The 25,971-nt window shown below is 50.8% G+C and overlaps 1 protein-coding gene across 4 annotated transcripts in view; it reads left to right on the top strand.

Annotated features, from left to right (window-relative positions):
- Positions 1 to 25,971, top strand: part of Rap1gap2 (RAP1 GTPase activating protein 2) — a 211,341-nt gene that overhangs the window by 5,171 nt on the left and 180,199 nt on the right. For 2 of the 4 annotated variants that reach the window (XM_055619473.1, XM_055619478.1), the window contains exon 2: positions 7,467 to 7,583. In XM_055619473.1, the coding sequence (XP_055475448.1) occupies positions 7,467 to 7,583 (117 nt within the window). Of the gene's footprint in view, positions 1 to 7,466; positions 7,584 to 13,397; positions 13,568 to 14,072; positions 14,128 to 25,971 lie in introns of those variants that run through there. The other 2 variants (XM_055619475.1, XM_055619476.1) reach the window with 2 other exon arrangements.

The raw sequence follows: 25,971 nt of genomic DNA, 5'->3' as shown, positions 1-25,971 counted from the left end.
AAGTGACTAAGGCAAACCAACCAAGTAATCAACACCCAGAACAAAAATACTTTGCTTCGTTTTCCTGAGCTTCCCTGGGAGTGATGGCTTCAGGCACAGCTCACCCCAGGAACTGCCCTCCAGGCTCTGCATTTCCGGGCCTGACATCGTTTCCTGACTCCTGAGAGGAACTTCTGGGAACTGTGCTCCAAAGTACTAGGTCCAGCTCACAATTGCCCGAATCCCGTGTCTCCACTGCGTGTGTTGGATGCCTCTTGGCTGTGTCTTTCTGGGCAACTGTAGACTGTGCTCAGGAAAAAGTCCTGCCCTGGAGTTAGGGCTCTGCCCTGTCACAAGGCTCCTGCAGTCTGGACTGGTTGCTTCCAAAGCGGGGAAGTCTCAGTTTCCTCAGCTGTTTTAGGAGAATCCGATGCCTTCGCGACCCCTTCTAGGGGCCATCTTCAGCCTGTCCAAATGTCACTGGCTGTGCCTGCTCTCTTAGTCTGTTCAGGGGAAACTTATGTCTCACAGTCCTGGAGACCGAGCTGTTCAAGGTTAAAGCACCGACTGATTTAGTATCTGGTGGTGGTGCCCTCCTAGTAGGTGGTGCCCTCTTACTGTTTCTTCTTGTGCTAGCAGGGCTAGCTAGCTCTCCAGGGTCTCTTCAGAAGGCCGCTAGCCCCAGTCACGAGGGCTCAGCCCTCCAGACTGACTTCCTGACATGTCCCTGAGGGTAGGCTTCAACACAGGAATTTAGGGGCACGTGTTTAGATCACAGCACCAGTCTCAGCTACTATTCTTTCAGAGATAAAGACACGAGTTTTTGCTAAAAGTTTTAAAATTAAATATTTAATTAAATGTTGTTAATTGTGAGGAGGGTACATGTGTGCCACTTGGAGGAAGTCTGCCTGTTTTTCCAACATGTGGGTCTTGGGGTCATCAGGTTTAGCAGCAAGACCCTTTACTCACTGAGCCCTCTTACCAGCCCATTGTTTAATTTTTTAAAAAACAAATTAACTGATTAATTTATTGTTTTTCGAGACAAAGTTTCTCTGTGTAGCCCTGGCTGTCTTGGAATTCACTCTGTAGACCAGGCTGGCCCTCAGACTCACAGATCCACCTGCTCCTGCCTCCTGAGTGCTGGGATTAAAGGCATATGCTACCACTGCCCATCTGTTTATCTATCTATCTATCTATCTATCTATCGTGTATGTATCTCAGTGTGTCTCTCTGTGTGTATGTGTCCACAGAGGCCACAGTGTTGGGTCCCTAGAACTGGAGTTATAAGTGGTGGGAAGCCGTTGCTCAGGTTTTAGTGGCTGGCAGTTGATTGAAAAGTTAGCCCTTAGGCTAAGAATCTAGCTCTGTGGTAGAGTAACTACCACACACAAAGTCTGATTTCAATCCCTAGTCTCTCTTTCTCTGTCTCTCTCTCTCTCATACACACATACATATACAGAGAGAGAGAGAGACAGAGACAGACACACAGACATACATGCACACACACACACACACACACACACACACACACACACACGCCCAAACAAACACAAAACAACAACAAAACCAAACCCTGGGCAGTAGCTGATTTCCTTGCAAGGCCTGTTGAGTGGGGTTTCAGATACACAGCAGGGTGGGCAGGAAGATATTTGCTGATGGTCCATGTTTTTCTTATATTCCATGAGATCCAGTTTGGCAAATACATTTCCTGAGAGTAAATTGAATTCACTAATGAAGATGGTCTGTGGCAGAGCATTTCTGAGGCAGTGACAGCTCAGCTGACTGCCTTTGTTACTGTGGTTTTTACAGCTAGCTAGCTGGACTAGCAGAGGCTGTGGGGAGGTGCCGCAGGGTCCCAGAGCCGCATCACAGGGCAGGCTGCCATCACGGTTCTGTGAACCAGTTCAGGTGACACAGCCCAGAATCTTAGTTCTGACTTGGGCTCTGGCTGGGAGACTGTGCACAGATTCAGAGGCAGTGTGGTTTGGGGTGAACACAAAGGAGGGTAGTTCAGCCAGGTACTCCCAGGTGAGGAGAGCAGAGTGTGTCTGAGGAGGACAAAGAAAGCAGGGCCCTGAGCTGTGTGTATGGATGCAGCATACAGAACAGGAGTGACAGGGTGGGGTGCTGGATCAAACCTGAACTTCCAGCGCTGTTCAGGAGGAGGCCAGAGAATAAAAACTTCAGTGTTAGTCATCTGGAGGTCAGCCTGAGATAGAAGAGACTGCCTCAAAACACCAAAACAAAGCCTGGTGTTGATGTTGCATGCCTTTAATTCCAGCGCTCGGGAGACAGAGGCAGGAGGATCTCTGTGAGTTTGAGGCCAGCCTGGTCTACAGAGCTAGTTCTAGGACAGCCAGGGCTACACAGAGAAACCCTGTCTCAAAAAACAATCAAACAACTAACAAATCTTAATAAACAAACATCCCCCATTCACCCCAACCTTGCAATGATCCTTGAAAGTAGATAGATATGACTATTGCACTCACCGTCTGTACCTTAGGTTAAGGTGCTTCAACGCTGCTTTGCTGAGTGCAGGGCAGTCCCGTCCATACATACGTCTAGAGGAAGAACACAGGAAGGGAGCGTGATGTGTGAGGGGGTGTGGAGTGGAGGGTGGCTGCGGAGCGGCCCTACTCAGCCTGAGGCCTGTGTATGCCTAATCACGGGCAGCTTCATGTGTGGCTGGAAGCTGGGCATGGTCTTGTGCCTGTGTCCTACACCCTCATCTGTAAGACACAGCTGTTAGATCAGATGGACAGTCTCTTGGGATGTGCCTGGTCCTTACTACTGAAGACCTCCTGTCCTCCTGTGGCTGTTCACCATCTCCAGCGCTGTCCTCTCTGGGACTCCCCTGGCTCTGCTCAGGAGTGTCTAACCTGGATGGCCTCTCATTCCCACCCAGCAGCCGGGACCACCTTTCTGAAAGTCCGTTGGGTAATAGAGAAGACAATAAAAGGCCAGGCCAGGGCCAGAAGCTCTAGTTTGGGACAACACAGGAGCAATGGCGGTCCATTCCTTCTGTCAGAGCCTCAAAAGCCTTTCTTTCTGTCCCAGGCTTTGTCAGGTACCTCTGCTGAGTTCTCACCACAACTCACTCCTAGCAAGTCCTTGCCACAGACTGGGTGTCTCTGTCCCCTCAGACTGGTGTTAAAATCCCCACTGCCCAGTGGAGCGGTGATAGCAGACGGATGAGCGCTGTGGGAGGTGATTAAGTGGCGCCCTGTGAATGGGTGGGTGTGGCTCAGCATGCTCCGAGTCCTGGGTTAGGTCCCCGACACCTCAGAAGACCAGCTGTAATTCCAGCACTTGGGAAGTGGAGGCAGGAGGATCAGAAGTTTAAGGTCCTCCTCAGATACTTAGTGAGTTTGAGGACAGCCTGTGACATATGAGACCCCCACTTTTGGGGGGATTTTCAAGACAGGGTTTCTCTGTGTAGCCCTGGCTGCTCTGGGACTCACTCTAGCCCAGGCTGGCCTCACAGAGATCCTCCTGCTCTCTGCCTCCTGAGTGCTGGGATTAAAGGTGTGCAACACCAAGCCTAAATTTTTTTTTTCACTTAAAGAGATTATAATTGTGTGTGTGTGTGTGTGTGTGTGTGTGCGCGCGCGCGCGCGCGCGCACACACACGCGCGTGCACAAGAGAGTGTTCCAGCAGTGCACATGCACACATGCTTATGTGCCATGACACATATGTTGTAGGTCCAAGGGCCACTTTGCAGAGTTGAGCCATCTCACAGCCCGAGGTTGGGGGTGGAGCTTTCTCTGCCGTGTGTGGTGCAATGAGAAAAAGGCCATCTGCCAACCGGGCCCCGGGGCCATGGTGTTCCACTGCAGGACTGTGCGGAGCTGCTCCGTGTCACTGAGGCCACTGTGTCTGTGGTACTGTTACAGTGCCCTGAGCAGAACAGGGCAGTCCTCCTTGAAATGGAGCCCAGCTCCACCTGCACCCCAGGGTGTCCCTAGAAAATTTCTTTCCTGAGCAGATGGCCTGGGCTCTGCTGAGCAATGGCAGAGCAGCCGCAGAGTGTTTGTCCTACAGCATTTTGCCCAGCTGTAAACACACACACACACACACACACACACACACACACACACACACACACACCACACTTTTAGGGTAGGTAATAGCTCTCCCTCTGGGATCACTTTCCCATGCCCTCACCTACCCTGCTCCACACCCACTCCAGGAAATAACTTTTATTACATTTTACGTCCTCAGAGTTTGTATATTTAAGATAAGCAATTCTCTCTCTCTCTGGTTTTTCAAGACAGGGTTTCTCTGTGTATCCTTGGCTGTCCTGGACTCACTTTGTAGACCAGGCTGGCCTTGAACTCACAGAGATTCAATTGCCTCCTGAGTGCTGGGATTACAGGTGTGCGCCACAGAGCCTGGCTAGCAATTCTCTTTTAACATCAATTACCTATAATGTTCTGCATGTGACTTTCCCCCTCTCTCCTAGCAATGAATCTTGGAGATGGCAGATAGCATACACAAACACCCTCATTTAAAACTTTTATTATTTTATTTAACAGCTGTACATGGCTTTACTGTAGAGACACACCATAATTTATTTAATTAGTCCCTACTGGCAGGGAGTGGGTAGATTCAGTCCTCAGCCTTTTGTTCTTAAAAAAAGAAAGAAAGAAAAGATTTGAGCTGGGCGTGGTGGTCCACACCTTTAATTCTAGCACTCAGGAGGCAGAGGAAGGCAGTTCTTTGTGAGTTGGAGGCCAGGCTGGTCTACAAAGTGAGTCCAGTACAGCCAGGGCTACACAGAGAAACCCTGTCTCAAAAAACAAAAGAAAACAAAACAAAAAAACCCAAAAAACAAAACAATCCCCCCAAAAGATTTGTTTATTTTTACTTTGTGAGTGTGCATATTTTGCCTGCACGTGTCATGTGCATGCAGTACTTGCAGAGGCCAGAAGAGGGAGGCTCTGTGCCCTCTGGGACTGGAGTTAACTGACTGCTCTTAGCGGTGTGAAGCTGAGAGTCCTGCCTCAGTCCTTTGCAAGAGCAGCAAGTGCTCTTGACTTGCCAGCCATCTCTCCAGCACCGGTCTTTTGCTATGGTAACACCCACATCTCTCCTGGTTTGCATTTATCTGTAGATGAAGTCTCCAGAGGTGTCAGGTTTTTCGGAGGGCTGGAGACAATCAGCCCTCTCACGGCAGTGCAGCAGAGAACTCTAGTAATGATTGATTGAGCAGTTGCTTAATTTTTTTGCTTTTTTGAGTCAGGATCACACTACCTAGCCTTGGCTGGCCTGGAACTCAATATGCAGATGGGGCTGTCCTTGAACGTGGGGTGATCCTCCTGCTTCTGCCTTCCAAGTGTTGGGATTACAGGAGTACAGTATTATGACATATTTAGTTCTGTGACTTTTGGAGACTCTTCCACAGGACCGATATCCCCAGAGGAAAAGGAACTTTGCTTGCTTTTCCAGCCTTGAGAGCGTTGGTTCTTAACCTGTGGGTCACAAGACCTTTGGGAGGCTCGAACAACACTTTCATAGAGGCCTCCTAACACAATCGGCATTTCCGATGTTTACATTATGGTTCCGAGCAATAACAAAGTCACAGTTACGAAGTAGCAACTACATTATTTTCCGATGGGGGTCATCACTACATGAGGAACTGTATTAAAGGGTCTCAGCATTAGGAAGGTTGTAAAGCATTCAGTATTTGTTGAATTAATGAATAGATTCATGATTCTACAAGGAAGGGTTGGCCAGAGTAGGAGAAAGACTACCTTGTGCTGTGGATTCTTTGGTTTATGATAAATATGTTTTTGTTAAAATTCCAAGTTGTGGGTTTTAGTTGTCCACACCTGTCAAGTGTTTTTCGTGGAGTGTGGTCTTCGCCAGGTGGAATTGGTTGAATTCTGAGGCATATAACTATGACAGCCCAGAGGAAGGAGGCGCAGCTGCCTGGAGGAGGACTGCTTGCTCCTGGTCTGTTCTGCTGCTGCATTTGCTGTTTGCTGATCACCTGGACTTCTGGATTTCTGGACTACTGATATTCGTTTTGTCCCCAAAGGAATCCTATAACCCTACCCAGCAGGAAGTAGCAGAGAGAACTCCAGCCCCTGTCCCCACTAACCTTCTTTCCCTCTACCTGGTGTTGGGGTGTTGGAAGGGAGGTAGAAGTGTTTAATAACCCTAAATAAAGTAGGTTTGTTAAATCAAGGTCAACAAGCTTATTGAGGAATGTTAATTCAGAACATGGCTGCTCTGGCAAGAGATCACATCAAAGGTCTTCTAGGTCTGTGTGATCTGACTGGAATACAAACACATCTTTAATCCAGGAGACAGGGGCAAGCAGGTCTGAGTTCAAGGCCAGTTTGGTATAGAGCAAGTTTCAGGTAAAGAAAAGCTTAGTTCTAGGCATGGTGGTACAAACCTTTAATCCCAGACAGTGAAGGTGAAGTTAGTTTATGGAAGAAAGCACCCACATTTGAAAGTAATGTCTGATTGGGTGGCAGAAAGAGTGATGAATCAGAGGAAGATTTGATAGAACAGGATACTTCCAACTCTCAGAAGAGAGAGGAAAGGCAAGCTACTTAAGGGGCAATGCAAAGAAAGGGAGAGAGAGAAGACAGTTTTACTGGGAGAGTTTTATATAGAGAGGTTGAAGGAGAAAACAAGCTAGACACAGGTAGAGGCAGAAGATTGCTGAAGTTAGCCTGAGGTCAAGCAGAGCAAATTCAGAGGCTAAGAGAAAAGCAGATTGAGTCAGTCAGCTGGGAGAGGAGTTTGAGCTAGAAGAGCTGAGTTAAACCAGCTATCTATGACCTAAGGAAGAACAAAAAAGGGTGAGCTTATTCAGCAGTGCGTCTCAGAGGCTGAGAACACTCTAGGCCTAGGTTAGACAGAGGTAGTAAGCTTCCGAGTCAACAAACAGTCGAATGAAGTTTTTTCACACTCCTGTCTCTTTGTGCCCACTTTGCCCAGGACTTCTGTAACCCCAGGCCTGGAGGATATGGAAACAGGTGGACCCCGAGGAGGAGTTGGTGGTGGTGGCTTTTCGGCTAGCACGCCTAGCCAATCGGTGAGCTCCAGGTCCAGTAAGACACCTGTTTCAAACATAAGGTGGAGAGTGAGAGATGACATATAACACTGGTCTCCACATGTGCGCGCGCGCGTACACACACACACACACACACACACACACACACACACACACACCCTGCCCTCTCCTCGCCATTGGTTTAGCCCTGTTGGGGTGACAGGATAGACCTTTATTCTGATGCACGGAATCTGGTTACAGAAGTCCCGGAACAGGGAACTCATCACTTCCGAGCGACCCTTCTGGGCAGCCAGCCTCTAGGAAGCTTGTCTGCTGTTGAGCTGAGACTTCTCACGGCTGCCTCCTCACCAGAGCGTTTTCCTGCAGCCGGTGCAGCTGAGTGGGCCTGCGTGGGGATAGCCGTCTCGTGTCCAGAGGAGCAAGCTCAGCAGGCCTAACTTTCCTGTTTTCCCACAGGTACATGCAGGAAGGGCGGTTCCGGGTGGAAGAGAGGACGCTGGCGGCCTTCCACTGGCTCTACAGCCCTCAGCAGCACAGAATCCTCAGCCGGGCTGACCTGCAGTCTCCTTCTAGGTAAGGGAAACTTCCGCATGGCCCTCCTCCTCTTCTCCCAGCCCCTCACTTTTTTCTTAGGCAGGCTCTCACTGTGCAGCCCTGGCTGGCCTGGGACACGCAGGGATCGGCTTGCCTCTGCCTCCCGAGTTCTGGGTTCAAAGCCTGCGCCACCATGCCCAGCCCTTCTCCATCTGGGTGCAGGCTTCCTGCTCATGCCTTATAGCTAGCCCTCACTGGCTCATAAACCCACAGGTAGAAATTTGGCCCTCCGTGGTGACGAGCACTCCTGGGGTACCGGAAAGGGTTTGTCTGAAGTGATGCGTAGAGTGAGTGGAGTCAGTTCAAGGCCCTGCAATTTTTTTCCCTCGCTTCAGAACATCACGAGTCTTCAGAATGGGATGCCTGTGGAGATTTCTCAGGCTTTTTAATTTTTTAATTACACTTTATTCACTTTGTATCCCCCCATAAGCCCCTCCCTCTCCCCTCCTGATCACACCCTCCCTCCCCCTTCTTCACACATGCCCTTCCCCAAGTCCACTGTTAGTCCTCTTGTCCTTCCTTCTGATCTTAGTCTATGAGATCTCATCAGGAGTGGCTGCATTGTCCTCTTCTGTTGCCTGGTAAGGCTGCTCCCCCCCAGGGGTAGGTGATCAAAGAGCAGGCCAATCAGATTATGTCAGAGGCAGTCCCTCTTCCCATTACTATGTAACCCACTTGGGCACTGAACTGCATGTGCTACTTCTGTGCAGGGGTTCTAGGTTATCTTGGAGCTCACTTTAAAAGGCAGGATGGCTCAGTGGGTAAAAGCGCTTGTTATGGAAGGCTGACGACCCAAGCCAGATCCCGAGCCCCTCCCTGGGTGGGAGGAGCTAAGCGATCCTGGGGGCTGTCCTGTGATTTCTACTTGCACTTCCCTGCATCCATGCATAGTTCAGTGAGACCCTGTTTCAAAATAAAAAGTAGGGGGCTGGAGAAGTAGCTCAGTGGTTAAGAGTCCTGAGTAAGGACCTGACCGTGGCTCCCAGCCCCACACCAGGTGTCTGACGCTGCCTGAAACTACAGCTCCAGCGGTGTACAGTGCTCTGATCTCAGGCAACCACACACACATACACCACACACACACTACACACACATACTATACACACACAAACACAGAAAGTCTAATTTTCTTAAGCTTTATTTAGTATTTTATGTATATGGGTGTTTTGTCTGCACACCAGAAGAGGGCATCGGATCCCCATGGGACTACAGTTATATTCTACAGCTGTAAATGGGTGTGAGCCACCACGTGTGCTGGGAATGGAACTCAGGACCTCTGGAGGAACAGCTGGTGCTCTTAACTGCTGAGCTTTCCCTGCCCCAACCCCCAGAACAAGTGTTTACAGAAGTGACAAATAGGGCTGGAAAGATGGCTCCCACCGTGTTTAAGAGAGGTGGCTCTTCCAGAGATCCAGGTTCAGTTCTCAGCCCCCATGTGGTGGCTGACAACCCCTGTAACTCCAGATTCAGGGATCTGATGCTCTCTTCTGGTGTCTGTGGCCACCAGGCAATCTTGTGGTGCACAGACACATACTCAGACAAAACAGGCACACCCATTTTAAAAAAAATCAGCTCCTACCACGTCAGGACTTCAGATCTCACCCTTGGACAGACTTCCGCTCAGGGGATTGAGGAGACTGGCACAGCTCAATGTCCATGGTTATTTTTGTAATAGAATCATTGGTTTTATTTTAGTATTGTTTTCTTTGAGACGGGATCTCACGCAGCCCAGGGTGACCTCAGATTCAGTAGGTAGCCCTTCTAATCCTCCTGTCTCCGCCTTCCCAGTGCTCGGATCACCACATAACTTACTGAATACTTATTCTCAAAAGATGCCCAGTGTATGCAGTCTGGGGACCCCACCAGGGCTGTGCACGTGCCAGGCAGGTGCTCTGCCAGTAGAGCGGCATCTCCCTCTCTATTATCATCTTTAGTTTTGAGACAGGCTTTCATTTTATAGCCTAGGCTTAGGCCAGCCTAGGACTCCCGGTCCTCCTGCCTCAGTGTCCCAAGTGCTGGAATCACAGGTTTGTACCACCACACCCAGACAGTTTTTGTTTATGTTAGTGCTTGTTGTGTGTTGTTTAAAGGCTCTATGGGAACGAACTGTTGAGTCTCCGCAGCCATCTGATGATCTGGGCATTACCATCCTTACTGCCGGAGGAGCTGAGACTAAGTAACAGCTGCTAGAGAAAGTGCTAGTGGCCTCTATGCTCACTGACTCCCTTTCGAAAGGCAAACACCCAAAGGCAGGAGGTCCTGGAGGGTGATTCCTCTCTGCAAAGAGAGAAAGCGGGGCCACACAGGAACCTCACGTTACCAGGGTGAACATCATCAGCCCTGATCCGTGTTTCAGAGGCTGTTATTAAGGAGATTGGCTTGGGGGAAACTTAGAAAAGAAATGGATGATTATTATTATTGAATGAATTCCCCGAGAACCCACCATGCCAGGGAAAGATTGTTTATCTGATTAGTTTTCTAGACTAGAAATTGCACTGGGGGGGGTGGAGTCTGAGAGGGCGGACGTTCATTTCTGCAAGAAAGTATTCTCGTTCCCCATAAGAGCCTTTCAGGTGGCACAGAGGAACGTGGGCAGGGGGACTGCAGCTACAGAGGCTGCTGAGTGGGTTTCTCTCGGCATGTTTATGGTGCCTCCGGGTTGGGTGTGGACTGCTGGTGACCCTGCTGAGGATCCTGGGCATCGTCTCATAGACGAGATGGCAACGGCGGATCCAAGCTGCCCTGGATGCTGGCACGTAGGTCCAGACCTAGCATAGTGAGCCCTCTGACCCGAGGTTTCACTTTCTGTACTTTCAAATAGTTAAACACAATCTGAAAGCAGTACACGGAAAGTTCCAGAAACATTCGTAAGGCTAAAATGGTGGGTTAGTCTGCAAAGCCAGTGGAATCTGGTTCCTTCTTGGTTTGTCCCAGCTGGGATATGTGGATCATCCGTCTGCCTAGTGTATCACACTGTATGCGCTTCCTACCTGCTGGTCACGTAGCCGCTGCCTTGGCTGTCAGGCCACAGCACTGGTGTCTCCGTGCTTGTGTTCGGGTAACTCTTTTCATTAATGGCCCACAAAGTGCCAGACTGATGGTGCTGACAGTTCTGTCAGTAGAGAGTTGTGAAATGCTTTATGGGAAAAGGGTGAAAATTCTCAACTTCATAATGGTTTTTACGTACAGATGCTCAAAAAACTTCCAACGCCGTGTTCAGCGGACTCACTGTAAATTGAAGGTATTAAATGCATTTAACTCACCTGACCTACTGAACATTACAGCTTAGCCTATTTTACAATAACGTGTTGATTATGTCCAGTGACTATTGAATACCTGTTTTCCAAAGATGCTGGCAACATTGTGCACTGTGGTATCAGCTGTTTACCCTTGCTGTAGCTCATGGCTGCTGTCCAGCATCTCAGGAGAGTATCCATGGCAGATCTCCAGCCTGGAAAGAGACCAAAAGTCTTCTTACTTTCACACGATCCTAAAGTCAACAACTTGTAATAGGAACCACTGCAGGTCTGGGAGCTCTGTTGTTATTTGTGTTTATTTATTTTTATTTTATGTGAACAACTGTGTCTGTCTGTATGTGCACCATGTGTTTGCTCGGTGCGGGTGGAGGCCAGAAGAGGTTATCATGGCCTCTGTAACTGGCGTTACAGACAGTTGTGAGGCCACTTGGGTGCTGGAAACCAAACCTAGGTCCTCTGCAAAGGCAGCCAGCGTTCTAAGCCTCTGAGCCATCACTCCAATCTCCTTTTCTCTCTCTCTTTTGAAATAGGGTCTCACAAGATACCCCTGCTGGCCTGGAATTCATTATGTAGACCAGACTGGCCTCAAACTCAGAGATTTACATTTTCCTGACATCTTTATAGCAAACAAACAAACAAACAAACAAACAGTACACTGAGAGTTTTGCACTGAACTTGGTTTCAGGATCCACTGGGACTGAGGGCTTGGAACATTCCTGGAGGATAAGGGGGCTGATGGTGGATAGCATGACAGGGACAAGGTAAAATCAAAGCTGGCTTCTGATCCTGTCTGCATTCAGGCACCTGAGCAAGGCAAGCAGCTTCCTGACGGGTTCTGATTGAGTGGCTTCTGTTTCAGATACTGACCAAAGTAAGCATTTGTCTTTTTTGTTTGTTTGTTCCCAATTTTCAATTTTATTATTCCTTTAGAATTGTATTTATGAAGTGTGTGTGTGTGCGCCTGCGCGCGTGCACATGCACATGCGAGCGAGTGCCATGGCCTTCATGTGTGCCATAGCCTGATTGTAGAGGTCTGAGGACAACATTCAGGACTCGATTCTCTCCTTACGCCACATGTGTCCTGAGCATTAAACTCAGGTGGTCAAGGTTGGTGTTGAGTGAAAGTCTCTACTGCCCAGAGCTGGAATCTTGGGGTTCAGGTGCTCAGGGCAGGATCCAAAGTGAAGGAAATGCTCTTTGTTCTAAGGCTGTCTGTGTGTGGACTCCACGGGCAGTGAGAGCTCCTTTCCCCTGCTGGATCCCACGCCATATCCTGTCCTCCAATGCCCTCACAGGTAGCATTTCAGGACCCAGACTGTGGCCTGCCCACTCCTGCCTCCCTGGACCCCTTCCCCCTCTGACCATTGTGCTCTGGGTCAGATGCTGGGGTCAGAGCAGTCTAGGCAAAGGCCCTGCTTGCATGGGACACACCACACACTCCAGTGTGAGAGGCCAGCCATCAACGTGCAAACATGGAGATAGTTTGTCAAGCTGATCAGATTGCTAGGAAGTCTCAAACAGGGCACGGAGATGGTAGGGGACCTGTGTGGGGCTGTGGAACGAGGTCTTGGACCGAAAAAAGAGACACTCACTTGGAGAAGGTGCTGGTGAGGGCGTTGGGGGATGAGGGTGGCGTTCAGGATGAGGATGTAAGAATATATCCCTGCAAGGGAAACAGCAAGTGCGAGGTATGTTCTAGAAGCAGAAAGAACATTGTGGCCAGAACAGAATGAGCTGTGACCAACGGATAGGACTGAGGAAGATTTCCGTGCAAATAATGGACATTTTAGGGCTTTAGCTGCCTGAGTGCTGCCTCCAGGGAATGAGCTTCTCATTAGTGGATGCATGTCAGAGGCCGCCTGCTGTGGGGGTTAGGGAGAATTCCTGGAACATCGGTTCCTCAACGTCCCTCAAGATGTTCAGGAGCATCTTTGGTTTGGTGGAAGGTGGGATGGTGTCTGCAGAGGAAATGAACCAAAGCTGCAGGCTGCCAGGTCTCAGACAGGGGCCAGCTTCGGGGGAGGGGGTTGGCAGTCCCCGATGGGCCTCTACTTCCAAGTTCCCCAATAGCACGCTTTTCCGGAAAGCCCCATTAGGAACGCACGGGTCTTTCTGCACCTCGGTCTCCCAGAGCAGTGTGCCCTGTCTTTCAGGAACCTTTGCGGGCAGGTGGGCTCTCCCTGCCTCCCCGTCCCCAGGGCCTGCCCCACCCCGCGCCTTTGTTCAGAAGGAGCCGCCGGGGGCAGTCCCCTGGCTGCGCAGAGGCGAGCATCCTCCCAGGGTGCGTGACACACAGGACCCACGGTACCCCAAACCTGGTGCCCTTCACACCCCGGCTCCTGCCCGACTCCTGTCCCGCAGCTGCGCGGTGGGCGCCCCCGGGACCTGGCTTCGAATGGCCACGAGGGGCAGGAGCGCGGGCTCCAGCGGGCGGGGCAGCGGCTGCGTGTGCGCGCTCCGTAGTCGGGGGCGCGCCCGCCAGGTGTGCGAGCTGCGGCAGGCGGGCGGCTGGGCGCAGCTTTGTGCTGGCCGGTGTGCGCGTGGGCGCGGCGCGGTGACGGTGCACGCGACTGGGCGGGCTACGAGGGAACCCCGCTCTGAGGAGGAGGAAGGGGCTCGGTCCAGATGGAGAGCCGTGGACGCCGTGCCGGCCAGCGCGTGCGCTTGGTGAGCCGGCGGGACTGACTGTTGACATTCCGTGGGAAGGTCAGTGGCTCGGGGCTGGGTTGTATTCACAGCTGGCGTGCATCTGGACAGGAGTCCCGGGTGTGACTGAGCGTGGAACTGGCGTGGATGCTGTGAGTGGACGTGTGTGTCGGCAAAGCACAGATGGCCCGGGTGAGCCCGCGCGCCCCTCGAGCGGAGCGGTTCCGCTCACTGGACTCTGTTTGGGAGGTAGGGTGACAGTCCTTAGAAATCCCTGCCTGGTGCACGGGTGCGGCACTGCACACACCGTGAAGAGGGGCGTGTGTGCGTGCATGTATGTGTGCGCGCGTGTGCGTGTGCCTGTGCGTGTGTGTGTATGTGTGTGTGTTTGTTTGTGATGTTGGTCCTTTCCCTGTTGGAGTCTGCCAAGAGACGCTGGCCGAGATGGAGGTCAGACGTGGGTGTTTACAGGTGGCAGAAGCAGGAAAGAAGCTAGGAACCCCAGCAGGACTCTGGAGCTAGGCTGCGGCTCGGAGAGGGAGCGCTTGTTTTCAATGGCAAGAGCAAAAGCCCGGGCCTGTCTGTCCGCAGGCCGGCTGGTGCTGTTCCAGAGAGAGGAGGTAGGATTGGGGTTGTTGCTCTAGAGACTCTCATGGACCCGTGGTGCAGGGCCAGCCTGCAGCCTGATTGATGCTCATTTCTAGAGGCCTTGGGTGGGTGTGGCGGTGCCAGCCACGGGTCGGGGTCCTGTTTACAGGACAGGGCGAGTCTGTGGACTCCACTTTGTGTTTGTCCACACTTGCTATGTCTGGACTTGGGAGCTGGTAAGGAACCGTTCTTTCTTCTACAGCCCTCTTTCACCCTCACCCAATCTGAAGGGCATTTACATGCTACTGGGGTTTGGGCTCTGAATCCAGGGGTCAACTTCTGAATGGCCCCCATCAGGGCTGACTCTAACGGGATTACTAGAGTTGTCTAGGCCGGGATTCAGGGATGCCTTGTGACACTAGGGCAACCTTTGAGCCCCATGGGTCTCAGTTTCCCTTTGAGAAGAAAGCGCTCCTCCCCTCCACTGTGGGCGAGGAATAAACAGAAAGCTTGCACAGCTGCCTGCAGGATGGGAGTGACTCAGGGCCTGTGAGGTCTTGGGCAGTGATTTCCCACAGGACTTGGGAGAGGCTGTGACATCACCATTCAGTGAGGGTTCTGAGCTGGCTGGTCTGGGGTGTCTGTTGGATGTGGCTGCTCAGGTGTCTGGAAGCTGCCTCGGGTCCCTCCTCCCCCACTAGATGTTGGGGAGTTGGAGGAGGCCTGGGATGGGATGGTAGGATGAAGCCTTTGTGGTTGCTGTTCTTGGGCAGGGGCAGATGTTCGCCTTGCGAAGAAGGGTCAGGGCACAGCCCGTGGGACTCTGTCAGCTCAGGGTGGCGTTCAACAGGAAGTGTTCTCTCTTCCAGAAGGTCTTCCTGTGAGGGACATCTCCATAGCCTTTTACTCTCTTGCCTATGATCTCTCTTGAGGTGTGGTGGCTTATGCCGGTAATCCCAGTACTTTGAAGGCTGAGACAGGAGGATTGCCATGAGTTCAAGGCAAGCCTGGGCTGCAAAGTGAGAGCCCGTCTCAGAAGCCACTCAGAATCAAGCCCCAAATTCCCCAAAGAAACAGACAGGCAAATAAATGTCACCAAGTGTGGCTGAGTCACAGATGGTCAGACTGATTTGAACTTTAAAGGCAGAGGGCCCTGGCATGGATGGCCGTGGTGGCACAGTACTCTCTCTGGTGACAGTGTTGGTGACGATTGGTTGGCACTGAGTCCTAGGTGTGAATTGCTCTATCCCTCACTCTCTGTGTGTTCACCCCCACTCCCTACTCTAGAAATGCCTGGGAGAAGGATTTGCCCCCGTGGATTACTTGGGGAGTGATTTCAGGGCAATGGGGCAGAGGGTATGGAGAGGAGAAAGGCAAGGGATGCAGAGGCCTTCCTTAACACCGCTCTTCTTCTGTAGGTCTCTGGGGAGCCTAAGGGCTGACAGTCAGAACTGCTCTCTTGGTGATTCCCCTAGCGATTCCCCTTCCCCCAAGGGTGACTCTGTGCGGACCCACACACTTCTGCAATGAGGGCCCGGCAGCCACCACTCAGCTCTGGTGTGCAGCACTTGTAAGACGCTGCTTCTGGTCTGGGGCTGAGGGCCGGGGGGCGGGGGGACGTGGCTGGTCTTTACAGAGGTGGCTGGAATAGGAGGCAGGGCAAGATGCTTTGCACTGACACACTGGTGTGCGACAGCCTAACCTAGACTTTTTTTTATAGAGCCCTGGCTGTCCTGGAATTCTCTCTGTAGACCAGACAGAGATCTACCTGCCTTTGCCTCCCAAGTACTGGGATTAAAGGCATTTGCCACCATACCTGGCTCTTTTTGTTATTTTATTTTATTTTTTGAGACAGGGTTTCTCTGTGTAGCCTTGGCTGTCCTGTACTCGCTTTGTAGACCAGGTTGGTCTCAAACTCACAGAGATCTGCCTGCCTCTATCTATCTATCTATCTATCTATCTATCTATCTATCTATCTATCTGAGACCAGATTTTGCCGTGTAGCCCCATGATGGCCTCCATGCCCAAGCAGCTGAGGCACTCTGTGCTTTTGTTGGAAAGACAGTTTTGAGGCAGACTCATTAAACCAGCCTGACCTTGACCTTCCTGTGCTCTGCTTCCTCTTCCCTCATGCCAGGATTCAGGCACACACATCACCCCTGGCTAAGGATGGACTTGCTAGCAGCAGTTGGGAAGGCTGCAGGGTCTGGTGGTACAGATTCCCATTTGCCTGTGTGGAGATGGAGCCTGCATAGACAACCCCAGGACCCTTCCCAGTTGTGGAATCTGAGCCTCAGTGGTCAGACTTTTGTTCTTGTCAGTGTTTCTGGGGCTGTGGCCCAGTCCCCAAAGCCTGAATAGATCTGGTTCACAGTCTGAGAACTGGAGCCAATGATACCCATGAGGGTGCAAAACCCCCAAAGTGGGCAGGGGAGGACGAGCAAGCAGTCTCTTGGAAGCAGATGCTTGAAGGAGGAGTGCAGGGAGGGTGAGTGCTGGCGTTTGGAGCTGGCAGATGGTCGTAGGCACTGGTCTGGGCTGTAGTCAGGGAAGGACAGGGCAGGGGGCTGGGGAGGCCTAGAGAAATTGCAGAGCATGACAGGAGACAGAGCAGACTGGAAGGAGGTGGTCAAATGCTGGAGGTCAAGGCCAGGAAGTGAGTAGGCAGCCTTGGCACCCAGAGTTAGAGGTGTCTGGGACAGAGCACAGCCTGGCCTCAGGGACAGGATGGTGGCAGGAAGGAGCTGCTGAAAGCTACCTGTGGAGCCCTGCAGCAAGAGCCACGCAGCCATGAGCCAAGCAGGTCAGGGGCTGGCCCCTCTAGCCTCCTCACTTTTCTTTTCCTGGGTGCTCACTCCTCCTCCTGGGCTATTGCACCCCCTTTGACAGGGGAGGTATCACTGCAAACGCTTAGGTCCTGTCATGATCTGCTAAAGAAGTTGTGGCTGTGCCTTAGCCAGGGCCTGTTGCCATGGTACCAGGTGGCCCTCGTCGGTGCCCAACCCTCTCTCATCTCCAAGCAACGTGGCACTCCCTCCAGGAGAGGGCACGCTGTAGGGAAGTGCCCAGCTGCCTCCTGCTCAGGCACAGACAGCTCAGGCTGGCATTGCAAAGGTCACTGTCTCCATCTCTCTGTCTACAGGCAAGGTCACATTTCACAGAGCCTGGAGGTTCAGCAGTCACTTAAAGATAGGTCTGGTCTCTGCTATTGAGAGTGGCTTTTGTTCTAATAAGTTTAGTTTAAAAAATTGTAATGCCACCCTATCCATCTCCTCCTCACCATTTTCAGGGCTTTGCTATCTCTCCAGTGGAGAGTTCTGTTTCATGCCTGATCTTACCATCATATTCTCTCTCCGTTTTCTTTGTTTGCTATCGCCCCTTAGGGCATACAGATATGGATAAGGGTTTCCTGCCCATCTGCTCATGTTGCAGAGCAGCCATAGGTCTTTGCATACCAAAGCCAGGCTTGGGCTGGGAGGCCTCAGCCTATGACAGAGGCCCGGCTGGCTGGCCCCTCTGCTTTCTCAGTTTCTGGTTCTGGATTTGCATCTTTCTCCTAAGATCAGTCTCCTTCCTGGGTCATGCCGGGCTGTCTGGGATCTACCAGGTCTGGATCAGCAGATAGTATCAGGTGTGGGCACCTGCAGGTCCTTGGTACAGCCAGGGTCAGTGGCTGGAAGTGACCCAGAGCAGGAGGAGAGTGGCAGGACAGACAGAAGGACTGAGGTGTAGTGTGTGTGTGTGTGTGTGTGTGTGTGTGTGTGTGTGTATGCATGTGCTGTGCTTGTTTGGGGTACCTTTGGGTCTATGTGCTGGCATCTGCTGGGTGCTCTCCAGGGTTCTGGAGAGTGTGGTGACAGGTGATGCTTTACCCCAGCAGGGGTTCTGCTTCTTGAAGCTCCTCCCCCCCTGCCTAGTTCTGCCTTCTCACCAGCCTTCCTTGCCCTGCCCCCTCCCCACTGCCTTGAGAAAGCTGATGCCCCCTCTTGGGATGTGTGGGAGTCCACTGCCCTTAGGGTGGCACCAGGAAAGCGAATGTCCAACCTCCAGCCCTGTCCTCCTGAGCTCTTCGGGGAGGAGGGTTTGGACATACATGTGGGTCTAAGGGGCTGACTCAGATGGCTGCTGGGGTGGGTGGAAGAGCCCGTGTGTCAGCTTTCTCTGTGGAGGTACGCGTGCCCCCTTCTATCGCCCACCCTGCTCTCATTCTTGTCATCTGTGCAGCAGGTGGCAGGCCCCCCTGACCCCTATGCACCCCCTTCTCCAATAGCTTTGGTTACTATGGTTGTTTTTACAGGAGCCAAAGTGGCTTCTGGGGCCTGGGGCTTCCTACTCTGTCTTGCTCTCTGCAGAATTCAAACTGTAACTACTGGTGTACAGCTCTTCCTGTGCCAGGCTCCAGCCCCAGGCTCCACACGTGGTAGCTCACTTACTTCCTGGAACATCCCTGTGGGGATGACAGTAGCATCTCATTGCTGTTTCCTTGTGGAGGTCACTTCCCCAAGATCACAGCCAAGAAGGGATGGAGCTGGGTTTCTTCCTGACACTGCTTCTTATCCCTTTGTTCTTTGTGTCCATCTCATCCTTTTCATTGTGTCTTCAGAGAGGCCATTCAGGGTTACCCCACTGAAACAGGCCTCCCTGGCCGTCTGGTCCCCTTTGAATCACATCAATCTACTATACATACCAGCTTAAAGTTATCCCACTTCCCCACAGAGCATGGGCATATTCCCCCAGATCTCCTCAGTACTAGCAGAGAGCCTAGAACACAGCAGGGATTGACAATCAAACCAAAACCCAACCAAACCCAAGCAGACCAACAATAAAACCCGGAAGTGTTGGATGAAGGAGGGGCAGATGACTGAAGTTAGGTGTGCCTCTGACCTCTGACCTCTGACCTCTGTCTCTGTCTCTGCCCCTTCCTCTGCACTGCCTCTTGCATAGCAGGGCCTGCTGCAAAAACAGCTCTAGAGCCAGCTCAGTTGGTTCAAATTTCGGCTCTGCTGCTCCTCTGCTGATCTAGTAGGACATGCGAAGCCACCAGAAGCATATGGCTCACAACAGCGCTGACATTTTGCCCGTGAATCTGCAATTTGGACAGGGCTCACCACACCAGGGAACTCTCATATCTTCTCTATGTAGTGTCATCTGGGTAATTTAAGGCTTGAGGGTGAATTACCTGCTGGCTCCATTGCTCATGTCTGGCACTCGATGCCGGCTGTTGGCTTAGTGTCACACACGGCTCTTTTCCTCATGCCTATTCATGCCCTCTCCCTGTGTGCTAGCTTATGCTTTTGCACAGCATAATGGCTGGGTGAAGGGGCAAACATCCCAAGAAAACCATGCAGAAGATATCCTGCTTTTCTTACCGAGCTCTGGAAGTGATACCGTATGATTCTGTGGTTCTCTGAGATGCAGCGCTTACCTTGAGCACATGACTTGGTCTCTCCGCGCCCCGGCTTCCCCATCTGCTAAGTGAGGACACCGAGAGCAAGAGCGCTTCCAAAGGTGGGGCTTGTAGAGGGAAGAGGAGAAGCTTGGACGGAAAAGGCATTGTTTTCTCTGCGTCTTTTTGTGTACACATGCCTTTCATGCGTGTACAGGTGCACAAGGCATGTGCGTGTGCATGCAGGTAGATACCCATGCGTGGAGCTCAGGGCCCGCCTCACTGCATGCTTTGTTCTGTGAGTGTCATCACCTAAATTTCTTTCCCTGAGAAGTGGCTTGGACTCATCGAGCAGGAGCCTGGCTTTCCCCAGGCAGCTCTGCCTCAGCCTTGAGGTTATCAGTGCACACCACCACACCTGTCTTTTGTTTTTGTTTTTTTCCAAAACATGGTTCTGGGGAGTGAACCAGACTCTTATGCTTTCAGGGCAAGCACTTTACCTAGTGGGCTCTCTCCTCCTGCTCTCTTCCACCTACTCTTTCTTTTCCTTCCTCTCTTCCTCCCGTCTCCTCCTCCTCCCCCCTCCGCCCCATTTCCTGCCTCTCCCCTCCTTCTCTTCTTTGAGACAAGGTCTTATGTAAAACTAGGCTGCTCTCAAGCTTACCATGTAACTGGGGATCCTTTTGCTCCCCCCTCCTGAGTGCTGGGACTGCAGGCATGTGCTACAGCACGCAGTTTATACAGTACTGGGATATTAATGTAGACTTGGGTGTGTGCTAGGCAAGGACTCTGTGAACCCAGCTGCATCCGTGGCCTGGCAAAGGCCTTTTTTGTCTATGTTTTATTGACCCAAGTTGGCCTCATCCGAGTTGCTGATGGTGAAACCATGAGGATGGGGCTCTTGATGGACTCTGTGACCAGCAGCCCTGTGAACATGGGCTCAATTTCTTAACTTCAAGACTCCAATTTGTTATCAGGAAAGTGAACATGATTATGATGAGGGTTTAGTTGGAAAAAGAAAATTTGGCTCTTCTGGCCATCAGAAGCTCTCTCAAGAAAGAGTTCACCATGGCAGGTGTGGTGGACACGCTGTGACTCCACCATTCAGGAGGCAGGAGGATCCCAAAGGCAGGCCAGCCTAGGCTGTGTAATGAGATTCTGTTTCAAACATGGAACAAGCTGCCTGTTGGAGGGGCGGAGAATTGCAGGTTCACCACCAGCCTGGTCAATTTAGCAAGAACCTATATCAAGAGAAAAAGTTGTTGGACATTGTGGTTGTTGGACAACGCTTTTAATCCCAGCACTTGGAAGGCAGAGGTCCCTGGATCTCTGTGAGTTCATGGCCAGCCTGGTCTACAGAGTGAGTCCAGGACAAAAGAGAAATCCTGTCTCAAAAAACAACAACAACAACAAAAAAAAAAAAAAAAGAAAAGAAAAAGAAAAAATTAAGAGAGAAAGAAGGAAGAAAAGAAGGAAAGAAAGAATGAACTGGATTTATTCTTAGTGTTTATAGCTGAAAATGCCCAGGTTGGGGGAGTTGAAGTGTTTTCTCCACAGCTGCATTTAGTGTTGGAACCCAGGCTGGGAGCACTTGCTCTCACACCTGGTAACGGTGTTGCTCATCCTTTGCAAGACTGAGGATTTGCTACATCCCTCTATCCCTTTTGCCAGAGGTAATGTGGCTGCCATTCCGTGCTCTCCTTGCACTACCAAAGACTGCACGCAGAGCGTGCACGCCTGTATCTTCTGCCTCACCCTGGTGAGCAGTGTTCTCCCATGCTGTGCTGTGTGGAAGAGACTGGGGGGGCTCAGCTGGATGGAGTGAGCAGACGGAGGGCAAAGACCTAGAGGTGCCTAGAGGTGCGATCTTCTTCAGCGAGAAGCCCCTCAGGGTGGCTTTTTTAACCCAACAGGGCAGTTACTAACAATGGGAGTGTGCTAGTGTGTCACCCCAGAATCGCTTACTGGATTAGAATCATCTGGGGACACTTCCCTGGCCCCGCTTCTGAGTGTGTTAGCTCAGATTGCCTTTGCCTTTCTGAGGCATGGTATTGCTACATCGTCCAGTATGGCTTGGAGCTTACAATGTACTCCAAGCTTTTAACTCAAACACACTATCCTCCTGCCTCAGGGGCTGGAGAGATGGCTCAGCGGTTAAGAGCACTGGCTGCTCTTCCAGAAGTCCTGAGTTTAATTCCCAGCACCCACATGGTGACTCACAACCGTCTACAGTGAGATCTGGTGCCCTCTTCTGGCCTGCAGTGTACATGCAGATACAGCACTCATCTACATAATAAACAAACAAACAAACAAACAAATAGAACTCTGCCTCAGCTCCTGCAGTAGCTGCTATCACAGGCATGTGCCACCATGCCTAGTGATGGGAAAGAATCTCAACAGTCACATCAACCCACAAGTCTGCAGGTCTGTGGCAGGCCTGGCCTTGAAGGCTTAGCATGTGTGGTCTCATTTTGACCCCCAGCGCCCCTGAGAAGAGGGTACTGTTATCTGTCCCTTGCAGATGGGGTGTCTGAGCCGCAGACCCATTAGAGGCCAGCTGAGGAGCTTGCCTAAGGTCACATTACTGATAAGCCACAGGGTTAGAGTTTGAGCCCAGGGTCCTCAAGTCCAGTTAATTTTCACACTTGGTACATTTGGAACGTGACTGACAGATGCGTGCATTGGTGCTGGCCATCGGACCCAGGGCCATCTATCACTGGGCTCTAGCTGCACCTCAACATACTCAAAGACCTACTTCCTAACGTTGGAGTTGTCTCCTTAGGCTTCCACTAAAGGGTATTCACTAATTTTTTTTTTCCTGGTTATAAAAACCAGACCTCCTAGCTGTAAGGAAGCTTAGAAAAACAGAGGGTGAAAAACTCCTGTCCCATAACCCTCCTTTCGAGCACTCAGCCTGCAGAGTATGATTGGAGAAAGGGCTCAGCAGAACATGCTAACATTTTCCTCTAGAGGACCCAGGTTCAATTTCCAGGACCCACACGGTAGCTTCCAACTGTCTGTAAGTTCAGTTCCAGGGGATCCATGGCACCAGGCAAGCACACAAGATACCCATACACATAAAGTACCGTGGATCTTAAAAGAGTCTGGTTGGGTTGTGCTCCCTTTATTTGGCTCTGAGCCCGGCCAGGCGTTGCCCTTCGTTGCGTGTGAGTGTGGTACCCTGGCGGTCCTCTGTGTTGCCAGCTGTGCTGCTTCTAGGAGGTGTTGTTTCCATCAGTTCATGGGTAAGACACTTGTGTGATGGAGACCAGAAGAGAACAACGAGGCATTCACCTCTGAGCATGCCTGCTTTGGAGGGAGCAGAACAGGAAATAGAGCTGCTAGGTCAAAGGGCATGCATATTTAAAAAAAAACCAACCAAATAAACCAAACCTTCTATTGAAGTGTAATATACTCCCATAGTAGTGTACAAAGCTTAAGCTTACACATTAATGAATTCTCACCAATTCAACATAATTCAACATAAGCTTATAAAAGCAACATCCAGATCCAAGCCAGGTAACGGACTGGTGTTTTAGGTGTACCAGTGGCATGCGTTTTCTTTCGTTTTTTTTTCCTTTCTATCTTTCTTTTATTTTTTGAGACTGATTCTCACTACATAGCTCTGGCTGGCCTTGAACACACATCGATATTCCTTCCAGCCTCCCATGTGCTGGGATTAAAGGCGTGTGTGTTAGGTGATAGAGATCTGAAGAAAGTTACCACACCCAGAAACTTTTTTTTTTCCTCTCTTGGTTTGAAATTCAGTGTGTTGCCCAGCTTGGTCCTTAAACTCCTGAGTTCAAGCAATCCTCAGCCTCTCTTGCAGCTGGGATTGTAGGTCTTTGCCACCCCATTGAGCCTGGTTTGTATGTTTTTGAAAGATTTTTATTCATAATGTCAAATTCCTTTTAGAAAACCTCTGTTCTGGGCTCCTTTATATTTTCTTAACTAGGAAGACCAGAGTAAAAGGCAGACACACCTGGAATCAGACATAGAGACCCTGGTCCTCCCTTTTTGTAAGGACAGACTCCCTCTTAGGGAAGGATGGAGCTGGCAGCAGGGCTCAGTGATCAGTTTGAACTCTGCACCTTGAGTTTAAGATGGTTTGAAAAAAAATTACCCTATTTATAGCAACCTCTTTCTCCTTCTCATCTTCCTTGTAATCCTAGCACTCTGGAGACTGAGGCAGGAGGATTGCTATCAATTCTAGGCCAGTCTGGGCTATAGTGAGAGACCCTGTCTCAAAAAACAAATCAAGAGCCAGAGAGATAGCTCAGTAGACAACGCTCCTACCATGGAAGTCTCCAGAGTTTCCATCCTGAGAACCCATGTAGAAGCTGGCCTGGTGATAATTCATGCACATGCAAGGCAGATCTCCAGGGTAGGCTGGCCTAGCCAGAATCGGCACACCCGGGGTTCAGTGAGAGGCCCAGTCGAATGAAATGAAGTGGAGGGTGAGCCAGGAAGACACTTTGGGATTTCACTTACGCTGCACCTCTCAACACCCATACACGTGAAAATACACACACTCACATACACAATGCACATGCAACATCAGATCATGCACACATACACACCAACATCTAATATTTTTCTTCAAAAGTGTGCTAATGATATAGCAATGTTAACACCACCACAGCATAAGGAACACTTAGTAAGTCTGCACCCTCTAGAGCCCCGATAGACAATTCCATTCCCATTCTTTGACGTAACCACTCTTGAATCCCTGCTTAAGGTTCTTTCCAGAAATTGTTTAAGGAGCAATAAATATTTTGCATAATTAGTTAGGTGTGATGGCACGCACACCTTTGATCTCAACAGGAGGCAGAGGCAGGTGGATCTCTGAGTTTGAGGCTAGCCTGGTCTGCAAAGTTCCAGAACTGCTGGGACTATTACACAGAGAAACTCTGTCTCAAACACACACATATACAATTTTTTTTTTTTGCACATTTGTTTAAACTAGTGGGATCCTATTATAGTAAGCCATTTTTTTTTTAAACTTTATTTACTTAGTTATTTTGTGACAGGGTCTCATGGGGCCCAGGCTGACACCAATCTCACTATGTAGTTGGACCCATCTGGGAAGGTCTGAATCTCCTGACTCCACTTCCTAAATGCTGGGATTATAGATATGCACTTTATTATCATTATTTTGAGCCAGGGTCTCACACTATGGCTTGGATGGCCTTTTCTCACAGCTGTCCTTCTGTCAGCCTTCCAGCTCATGGCACTACAGGCCTAGCTTTACCGTCTTATTATGTAGCTCAGGCTGGCCTCAAACTCATGATCCTACTGGTTCTGGTTTGTGCAGCTAGCACCCAGGCCTGGTACGTGCTGTGAAAACGCTCTGCCACAAACTACTCTCCAGCTCTCGTGTGATGGCTTTTTCGTTTGCTTGTTTTAAAAGTCATTATTTGATTGATAAAAGTGTTGCGTTATTGTTACTTTAAAATGTTTGTGATAAACCCCGTGACCTCGTAGCCGACAGCTGACTATGGTGACTTCCTTGGCAAGCCAGCTGTCCAGAGCAGATAGGGATTGTGCAATCACAGTAGGTGTGAGTCTTGCTCTTGAAGCCCAGTGTCCACAAGTGGCCTCTTGCAGTTGTTTCTGTCATTACCTTCCTTCTCCGAACGTGTGCAATGGGATAGGCCGTCATGGCCTGAGAGGCATGCAGGGAAGTGGCCTGCGTTCCCCTAGAGATCCAAGTCTTTCTCTGCCTCTGCAGGGCAGTTTGATGAGGGTAGATGACGTGCTTACAGTGGAGCGGGGAGATGAGAGCTGAGCTGCACAGCTCAGCCGGCTGCCATCTCCTGACACGGGTTGTGGCAGGATGGCCGTGGCATTCAGTGCTGCTTCTCCAGGGGCACCTGTTTCTGGAGTTTTCTGTGGCTGCCCGTCCCCGGCCCCGGGAAGGAGCTTGTCTCGTTCTTTAGTCCTCACTGGTAGCAGAGGAGACTGCACTGCTCCTTCCTTCTCCCCTGTCCTGGGAGCCCTACAGACAAAGGCTACTGCTGACACATACCTGGCTTGTTCTCTACTCCCAGTCAGCTCTCTGGTTCCATCTCCCTGAAAGCCTACGGGGTGGGTGAGGTACCTGGAGCTTTGTCTCAGAGCTGAGGTCCTAGGGGACAAGTCTTGTCCCCTAGGATGGTCTTTCCGGAATACCTTGTGACATGTGATGCAAAGTAGGCCATTAGGTGTGTGTGTGTGTGTGTGTGTGTGTGTGTGTGTGTGTGTGTAGGAACCCACTAGGGAGGGATAGAGCCCATCTGGCCAGGTGCTAGGAAGCCTTGGTTCTTGCTCTCTCCCATGCCATTACTGTTCCACCTTGAGCCATACACTGCTTTCAAGGCCTTAGTCATCCATTATACAATGGGTGCTGCAGAATTCTGCATTACAGCCTCTTTCTCAGTGTATTTGGCTGAACCACGCTAGGTGGTCAGGTCAGTGCTGGCTTACAGTGATCTCCCAGAAGTGGGTGCTA

The sequence above is a fragment of the Psammomys obesus genome, unplaced genomic scaffold (assembly GCF_907164565.1).
Source record: "Psammomys obesus unplaced genomic scaffold, mPsaObe1.curated_primary_1811, whole genome shotgun sequence".
Lineage (NCBI taxonomy): Eukaryota > Metazoa > Chordata > Mammalia > Rodentia > Muridae > Psammomys > Psammomys obesus.
Note: the sequence above shows the minus strand (reverse complement) of the source record. Positions and strands in the feature narration are given on the sequence as shown.